The sequence below is a fragment of the Pan paniscus genome, chromosome X (assembly GCF_029289425.2).
Source record: "Pan paniscus chromosome X, NHGRI_mPanPan1-v2.0_pri, whole genome shotgun sequence".
Classification (NCBI taxonomy): domain Eukaryota; kingdom Metazoa; phylum Chordata; class Mammalia; order Primates; family Hominidae; genus Pan; species Pan paniscus.
Genome location: NC_073272.2, coordinates 154,350,457 through 154,358,695, shown reverse-complemented (window position 1 = coordinate 154,358,695; position 8,239 = coordinate 154,350,457). Strand labels below are relative to the sequence as shown.

The window sequence follows — 8,239 nt, the reverse complement described above, 5'->3', positions numbered from 1 at the left end:
CATCCACCTCCTGCCACCTGTTAACTAAAGGGCCCTGAGGCCCAGAGCCTGGGGGAGGGGGCCTCATCCCAGTCCCTTGTTTGGGGGAATGGTGGCATGGTGGCATGTTCAAGTTACCTGGCAGATGGCCAGGGCCTGCTGTGATTTTTTTTTTTTTTGAGACAGAGTCTCGCTGTCGCCCAGGCTGGAGTGCAGTGGCGCGATCTCGGCTCACTGCAAGCTCTGTCTCCTGGGTTCGCGCCGTTCTACTGCCTCAGCCTCCCGAGTAGCTGGGACTACAGGTGCCCGCCACCACACCTGGCTAATTTTTTGTATTTTTAGTAGAGACGGGGTTTCACCGTGTTAGCCAGGATGGTCTTGATCTCCTGACCTTGTGATCTGCCTGCCTCGGCCTCCCGAAGTGCTGGGATTACAGGCGTGAGCCACCACACCCGGCCGGGCCTGCTGTGATTTTGAGGGCTGCTTAGAGGGCCCTTGATTATCTGGCCACCTCCACCAGGGAGCCTTCCTGACACCACCCTACCCAGTAATGGGCTCTCCTGCCCAGCTCTTTGCCTCCTTGCTGCCTGGGCTCCATTCCAGGTTGCTACATGTTCCTCTCCTTACGTTGGCTTGAACTCAGGGAGGCAGAGGAAGCAAAGATAGATGGCGCCTTCTGGAGTCAGGGTGGGGTGAAGCAGGAGCCCCGGAGGGAGGTGACCTGTGCTCAGCCCATGCTTTGATCTGCTCATTGGCACCCCTGTCACGTTGGCCTTGACTGGTCCCCCAACCCCAACAAAGCTACAGCCACCCAAAGGAGAATGGAAGCAAAACTTTATTCCTCTTGGCTGGAGAAGAGAACTAGTGGGTGGTTGTGTACAGGACCCCCATCCCTCACCCCTCCCAGAACCAAAGAAGACAAGCAGCGCCACCAAATGGCTCCCTCTGCCCAAGTGAAAGCCGAGAGGTCAGCGGCTGGCTGGGGAGGCAGGTGAGCGCAGCACGGCACAGGGCAGGGGCGGCTGCAGTGACAGGCGGGCGGCCAGGGCGGCCCAGGGGCCGGGCTTGAGGGGAAGAGGGCGGGGCTGCTTGGGTAGTGGGGCAGGCTTGGGGGCTGCCGGCTGGCACGGGCCCCAGACTCAGGGCACCACAACGCGGTAGGGGCTGCCTGGGATGTGCTCGTCCCCCCATTTGACTACCAGTGTGTACTCCCCCTTGTCCTTGAGCAGGTAGGACACGCTGTAGAGCCGGCTGCCCACGTGCTTCACCAGGATCTCCTCGCAGGGGGTCCTTGGGCCATGAACCCCGACCAGCAGCATGTTGTTGCCTGAGGCAAGAGGGGTCCTCAGTCCCAGGTCCCAGCCCCCTTCCTCCCGCTGGTGTCCTGCTCTCCTCTCCTGTCCCTAAGTCAGTTCTGGGGTGACAGTTCTCTCTTCCTAAAGAGCTGCCAGCACCTCCCCAACCCAGGCCAGCTTAGCAGATTCCAGCTCCTCCCTGGTCTTTGTTTGAGGGGTCCAGGAGGTGGCAGGGAGGTGGCTCTAGAAGTGAAAGCCACGCCCCAAAGGCGGTCCCTGCTCTCCCAGACACTGGCCATCCTGTGATTTCTGGCCTCATTTTGGTGGGAAGGTGGGCCAGGGGCCCGGGTTGCCCACCTGCTTTGCTGCAGTCTACTGTGAAGCTGCTCTTCTGGCCTACGTAGGCCTTGCTCAGCCCCAGGCCCTTGGCCACCACCTTGCTGGCGTCAGCAGGCCCAGGACCCGGGGCCCCATGCTGGGGGGCACAGGTGGCCTTGGTCAGAGAGTCTACAAACACTGATGATGTCTCGTGGAGGCTGTGGTTGCTGACGAGACGGGGGCCTGCAAGGCAGAGTGGGTGGGGCTAAGAGGTGGCTGTGGTGCCGGGCATTGGGCAGATGCCAATAGCTTGGCCCCAGGCTCACCTGTGACTTTGGCCTTGAAGGGGCTGCCCCCAATGTGGTAGGGGCCGCCGTACTTGATGGAGATGAGGTAGCTGCCAGGTGCCATGGGGGTATAGGTGACGCGGTAGCCCTCAGGGCACTCCTGGCAATCCATCTTCACCTTGGAGGGGCCGTCAATGGTCACCGACAGGGCACCAGCTCCCGCATTGCTCGTGTTCACGACGAACTCAGCTGGGTTCCCTGGGAGCACAGGAGGTCAGGCAGAGCCAGACTGGCCTGCCTCCCTGTCCTCGGCCACCCAGCGCAGGCTTGTCACCTCCAGGTGCCTCCTGTTGTCACCAAGAGCTTGGAGGCAAGGGCCTAGCAGCTGTGTGCACACCTGCAGCCGCACCGACAGACTTACCTGTGACACCGCCTTCCAGACCTGCTCCGTAAGCAGACACCAAGCCTGGGTCCCCTCCATGCCCAGGCTCCCCAACTCGGATCTTGAAGGGGCTTCCAGGGATGTGGGTGCCGTTGAACTTGACGTCAATCAGGTAAACGCCATTCTCCCGAGGGATGAAGCGCACAGCATACTTATCTGAGGAGCAGGGAGTCATGCTGTGGGCCTGGGGCCCCTCCTCAAACCAGCAGATGGTGTCTGTGAGGAACAGCCTCAACCCTGGCCCTCCCCATTTTGCCAGTCCATCAGTGTGAGCCCAGCCACGCTGGGCACGTGCACCCCGCAGCAGACCTCCTGAGGGCCGAAGCTTTAGACACTCAGGCTGCCCACTGTCAGGGTGCATTGGGACGGAAATCTTTTACAAGCCAAACCCAGGCCTTGCTGCCTCCTAAGAAAGGTTACCGTGAACACCATATCCCCTGCATGTTAACGGGCTCAGAGACAGGCAGGAACTTGCTTCAGGTCATGCAGCTGGGAAGGGCAGGACTAGGCCGTGAAATGAAGCCCACTGGGCTCCTCCTACCCGCAAGGCTGCCCCAGGCCTGTGCACAAGTACCATGGCCGTGGCTGAAGGGCCGGGCAGCACTGAGGCTGGACTTTGAGTCTTTCCCTGTGGAGATGGCATGGTACTGCAGGGTAGAAGGCCTTCCTAATAGCTGTGGGTGGCGAGCCACATCCCCAACGGCTTGGGTCACCAATTGGGAAAGGGTTGCCTGGCTTAGGGGGCCCAGGAGTTGGGGCCCCGTCTTGGCTGCTTACAGAAGCGGTACCTTCCTTTTGTACTCTCAGCCTGCTTCCAGCCAGCAGGGCAGGGCGGCCGGGCAGGGACAGGGCCTCACCTTGGTCAATTTCTGTGACATAGCACTCCTCCAGGGCTCCTGAGGGGCTGTGCACCTTGGCATCGATCGCCCCCTTGGCCCCGTTCAGGCTGACTGCAAAAGAGGCTGGCTGGTTGACCTTTAGCCCTGACTCCTGGAAGCACAGCAGACATGGTTAGATGGGGGCGCTTGGGCCAGGGCAAGGGAGGAAGGAAAGGCCCCAGGAGCAAGAGGCCCGCGGGTCGCACTTACCCATCTGGCGTCCAACTTGGTTTAAAGAGGGAGAGCCACTGATTTGCAAGGGCCAGCAAGCCACAGGCGCACATCCCCGCCCCTGCCCCCACACTCTGCCGTCGCACACACCCAGGTGGCAGGAAGGGAGGGCTGCCCCACCCTGTGGGCAGCACCCAGCCTTGGCAGGCTGTCCCTCTTTAAACCGCAGCCCTGGTGCTCAAGGGGCACAGGCTTCTGTTCAAAGCCTTTAGACCTGAGACACGAGAAAAACTCCACGTGGTGGGCAGGATATTTCCTGCCGACCCCAAGCGTGGGCTGCACCCGGCCAGAGCAGAGGCCTGGAACCCAGAGCTGGGCCAGGGGGGTCACTGAACACAGGGCCGAGGCCTGCTCTCTGCGGTGGCTCTGGTCTGTCCGGGCCCAGGAGCCCCAGGTGGGCGGTTTCTCTCGGTGCCTCACCTGAAGGCTAGAAACAGTGAGGCGGCGGGCGTCGCCAGACGGAGAAGCCACAGGCACCACGAAGGGGCTGTCGGGAATGTGTTCCTCGTTGAACTTGACTGAGACTTCGTAGTCACCTGGGCAGGGAAAGAGTGTAAGACCGGCTCATCAGCCTTTGGGCCTCCCACCTCCCACGAACAGCCTGAGTGGCCCTGTGACCTCAAAGTGAAGAGTGAGTGACAGGCAGGGCTATCTGTGCAACCCCTGGGTCCAATACCCACACTCAGGCCCCACCTCCTCCAACCCCAGCCGGGTTCCCAGTACCTGGCTCCTGGACCACATAAGCCACACCACAGGAGCCGTCCTTGCGGTCCTCAAAAGAGATCTCAGCCTTGCTGGGGCCCTCGACAGCAATGGCCAGGCCTCCGGCACCAGCTTCCCGGGTCCAGATACTGAATTCGGCTGTGGGAGAACAGTGTGTCCTCACTGAAGGCTGCTTCACCAGCCTTGGCCCCCTCCAGGCATAGCCAAGGTAGACATGCCTGCCAGCTCTTTCCTCCACCCCCAACCCCACCCTGGCCAACGCAGGAGAGGGAGCACTTGGAGTGTGAGCAGGCCTACCTGGCACTCCAGCTTCAGCTCTCTCCAGGCCAGGGCCCCCAGCTCGGACCTTGTGGGCTCCCCCTTCCCCTAGGGGCCCCACAGTGAACTGGAAGGGGCTCCCAGGCACGTGCTGGCCCTTGTACTTGACGCTGACTGTGTGTGTGCCCATCTCAGCGGGAACAAAGCGGATGCAGTAGGTGTGGTTCTCCCCTTCCACGATCTCGGCCTCATGGGTCTTGCCCGATGGGCTGGTCACCTGGGCTGTCATATCCTGGATGCTAATTTCTGCAGGGTGGGGATGGGCTAGTGAGCAGCAGCCCTGGGCTACACCCCTCCTCTTGGGGCTGCTTGAGCCCCAGGACCCCTCCCCAGGCTCCCCACAGCCCCTACCAGGGATTTTCAGGCTGAGGTCACAATGACTACCAACGTTGGCCACTGAAGGAGCCCGACGCCTGCGGGTGATGCTCTCTTTCACCCGGCCCTCGCCTGTCACCTTCACAGAGAAGGGGCTGCCTGCAGGAAGAAAGCACGGCCCACGCCCCTCCAGTCACATACTGCCTGTGGGCCCTGGTGTAGTGAGGGGGGCTGCCGAGGCACTGCTGCACTCACCAGGCACGTGCTGGTCGGCAAACTTGATGTTGATGATGTAGTTGCCTGGCTCTGTGGGGCAGTAGGTGACCCTGCACGTCCCGTCCTCCAGGTCCTCTGTGTTGATGTCCACCTTGCTGGGGCCCTCAATGGACAGGCTGAGCCCACCATAGCCTAGCGGATAGATACCCCTGAGCTTCGGTGCTATGCACAGTGCTCCCGCCCCAGCTGGTGGGCAGCCACTGCCTACCTGCATCGCGGGTATCAATGATAAACTCTGCAGGCTCAAAGGTGTGGCCTTCGTGAAGGCCCTGACCAGAGACCCGAACACGACTGGCATCCCCAATTTCCGACTGGCTGATCACCACCGGGATGGGGCTGCTGGCCACGTGCTGGCCGTTTTTCTTCACATGCACCAGGTGCTCCCCTGTCTCCTTGGGCACGAATGAAATCCCTGGACACAGGGCATGGCTGTCAGTCAGGGAGGGCATGGCTCCCCACAGGCTGCCTCCTTTCTGAAACCCCTGGACCCTTCAGCCGCTTACCCACGTGGCCATTACGCAGCCGCTTCAGCAAACAGGGCTCCTCCCGGCCCGAGGGCGGGACCACAGTGGCCGTCAGCAGGCTGAGATCCGTCTCTGAGATGTTGATGGGGATGTCGGCAGCAGAGCCGACCTTTAGGTGGGACATACGCATGGAGTCGTCACCTGGTGGGGACAGGCCAGCCATCAGTGTGCGTCCAGCCATGGGAGACCATGCCCACCCTGCCACCCGTTTCTGTCACTGCTCCCAGTGCCACCCACCTGTGACCCGGGCAGTGAAGGGGCTGCCTGGGACGTGCTGTTCATTGTACTTGACTAGAATGCTGTAGTCTCCCGGCAGCACAGGCAGGTAGGACACGCTGCATGTCCCATCCTGGTTGTCAGTGCAGCTGATTTCTGCTTTGGACGGGCCCTCAATGGCCAGAGACAGGCCCCCTGGAGAGAGCCGTGGGTGAGCATGGGAACTATGCTGGGGACACTCCAGTTGGCCTGCACCGAGGAGCTCCGATGGCCAGGGCAGCAGGGCAGGGAGCCCCATTCAGGAATATCTCCTGAGTCCAGCCCTTACCCCGGTGAGGGCATCCCGGGCACAGAGCAGGTCAAGACCAGAGCTATTGCTCACCCTCTCCTGCATCCTTGGTGTTGACGGTGAAGGTGGCAGGCTTGTTCACTACTCCATGGGTGAGGCCAGGCCCATAGGCAGTGACATGGCCACAGTTGACATAATCCACATAGAACTGCAAGGGGCTTCCTGAGGCAGGAAGAAGGGCCTTGTGGAATGGCAGCCTCGTGTGTCCCCCAGCCCCATCTCTCTGTGAGGTGGTGGCGGTGGAGTGGGCAGAGGCAGGGCAGGCCCACCTGGGATGTGCATGTTGTCATAGCGGATGTCCATCTCGTGCAGGCCAGCCTCGCTGGGTGCATACCGCACGGTCACGGTGCCGTCTTTGTTGTCAGTGATGGTGGGCTGCGCCACCTTGCCTGAGGGCATCCGAACCTCCCCTGTGGGGCAGTGGGGCTGAGGTCAGGGCAGCTCATTGGCACAATCTGGCCTCCTTGGCTCTCGAGCTCCTTCCCAAGTCCCCACTCACCTGTGATCTCGCCCTTCTTGATGGTGAAGGGGATGACAAGGTCAAAGGGCCTCAGGCTGGTCACATCCAGCCCATTGACACCCACCAGGGGCCTCTCCGGGGCCTGCAGTGGAGACACAGGGCATGGGTGAGGGACAGTGGGAGGATCTGGGGTCCCTCCTCACACATGGTAAACTAGGGGCTCACAGAACACCCAGCTGGCTAGCTCCAGTGTCCCTAGCTGGCCAGGCCGTACCCAAGTCTGCTGGCCGCCCTGGGCGTAGGTGTACTGTGGGGCCAGCTGCTGAGACCGTAGAGGGGGCTGCACCGAGGGCTGGTCCCCAGCCAGAGCCTGCAGGGCAAAGCAGAGAGCTGCTGGAGAGTCTGTTGTCACAGAGAGGCCCCAGGGGAACAGGCCAGGACCTGCCAGACGCCCCTGCTGACCTACCCCCCACCCCTCCTCACCGTCACTTGGAAGGGGCTGTTGGGCACGTGCTCGCCACCAAAGCGCACACAGATGACGTATTTGCCCGGCTGGGGGGCCGTGTAGAAGATGTCGAAAGTGCCGTCCTCATTCTCCACCACGTCCACATCCACCTCTGAGCCATCAGGCGTGCACACGGTGCACGTCACTTTGCCTTTGCCTGCTGCCTTAGTGTCCACAGTGATCACCGTCTCCTCCCCAATCTGAATGGTGGGGCCGATGCCAGCACCTGGTGGGGCAGGGTGGGTCCCCAAAGGGGGGCCAGCGTGTGAGCTCGGGTTCAGGTTGTTCCCGTCCGCCTGCCGCCCACACAGGCCTCTCATTGCCACCACCAAGCACAGCCAGGCCGCCAGGCCTCCTGCCCCGCCCTGCCCCTCCAAGCTGGGATGGCGAGTGGTTTCTCAGAAGGCAGGAAGGGTTCTCCTGACCACCTCAAGTGCCCATGTGGGAGAGGCCCGACAGTAGCACCCAGGTGCCTGGGAGGAAAAGGAAGGGCCCACTCCAGCCTAAGTGTTGACAGCCACTCCCTTGCCTACTCAGCCTCGCCCAGCACCATGGCCCACACTGCTGAACGCCAGCATCTGGCTGGGCACACGGCTGCCTGCGCCCTTCTGGCCTGGCCCCGGCCCCCATTGCTGTGTGTGGACGCGGTGAGGCGGAGTCCTGCTGCAGCGTGGGGGGACGTGACACTTGCCTCCCCACCCCCCAGGCCTGATGGTGAAACCGGAGTTTCCTGACAACTGAGAAGGCTCGCGGTGAAAAGCAGCCCGGTGCAGACAGGAGTGGGAGCGGGGAAGCGGGAGGCAGCAGGGTTAGCACCCGAGTAGCGCAGCGCAGCAGGCTTGGCAGAGCGGGGATAGCACCCAGGGAGACAGGGAACAGGAGGCCCAAGCTACAGCCACCACTGCTGGGTTGCGAGGGCAGAGCAGCTGAGCAGGCTCCAGGGCCCCAGAGTGCCCGAGGAAAGGGGAGAGACAGTGACGTTATGATCTGGGTCTCCGCCGTGGAGGCTTGGGGGGCTGTGGGCTGTGAGGCCTGGCAGTGAGAGTGCCCCCTGCAGCCTGGCCTCCTGCCAGGGAAGCAGCCAGGAGCACGAAACCTACTTGAAGGCCAAGCTCGAGGGGCC

General features: G+C 62.1%; 1 protein-coding gene across 2 annotated transcripts in view; it reads right to left on the bottom strand.

Annotated features, from left to right (window-relative positions):
• Window positions 1-796: 796 nt before the first annotated feature.
• Window positions 797-8,239, bottom strand: part of FLNA (filamin A) — a 26,195-nt gene continuing 18,752 nt past the window's right edge. For both annotated transcript variants that reach the window (XM_003804718.5, XM_034950347.3), the window contains 18 exons: window positions 7,095-7,342; window positions 6,886-6,981; window positions 6,651-6,753; window positions 6,421-6,561; window positions 6,185-6,313; window positions 5,824-5,997; window positions 5,566-5,727; window positions 5,271-5,474; window positions 5,042-5,194; window positions 4,823-4,945; window positions 4,451-4,717; window positions 4,154-4,291; window positions 3,851-3,966; window positions 3,179-3,311; window positions 2,301-2,477; window positions 1,919-2,137; window positions 1,632-1,835; window positions 797-1,306 (listed from right to left, as the gene is read on the bottom strand). In XM_003804718.5, the coding sequence (XP_003804766.2) occupies window positions 1,119-1,306; window positions 1,632-1,835; window positions 1,919-2,137; window positions 2,301-2,477; window positions 3,179-3,311; window positions 3,851-3,966; window positions 4,154-4,291; window positions 4,451-4,717; window positions 4,823-4,945; window positions 5,042-5,194; window positions 5,271-5,474; window positions 5,566-5,727; window positions 5,824-5,997; window positions 6,185-6,313; window positions 6,421-6,561; window positions 6,651-6,753; window positions 6,886-6,981; window positions 7,095-7,342 (2,975 nt within the window). In that variant the 3' untranslated portion in view covers window positions 797-1,118. The remainder of the gene's footprint in view (window positions 1,307-1,631; window positions 1,836-1,918; window positions 2,138-2,300; window positions 2,478-3,178; window positions 3,312-3,850; window positions 3,967-4,153; window positions 4,292-4,450; window positions 4,718-4,822; window positions 4,946-5,041; window positions 5,195-5,270; window positions 5,475-5,565; window positions 5,728-5,823; window positions 5,998-6,184; window positions 6,314-6,420; window positions 6,562-6,650; window positions 6,754-6,885; window positions 6,982-7,094; window positions 7,343-8,239) is intronic.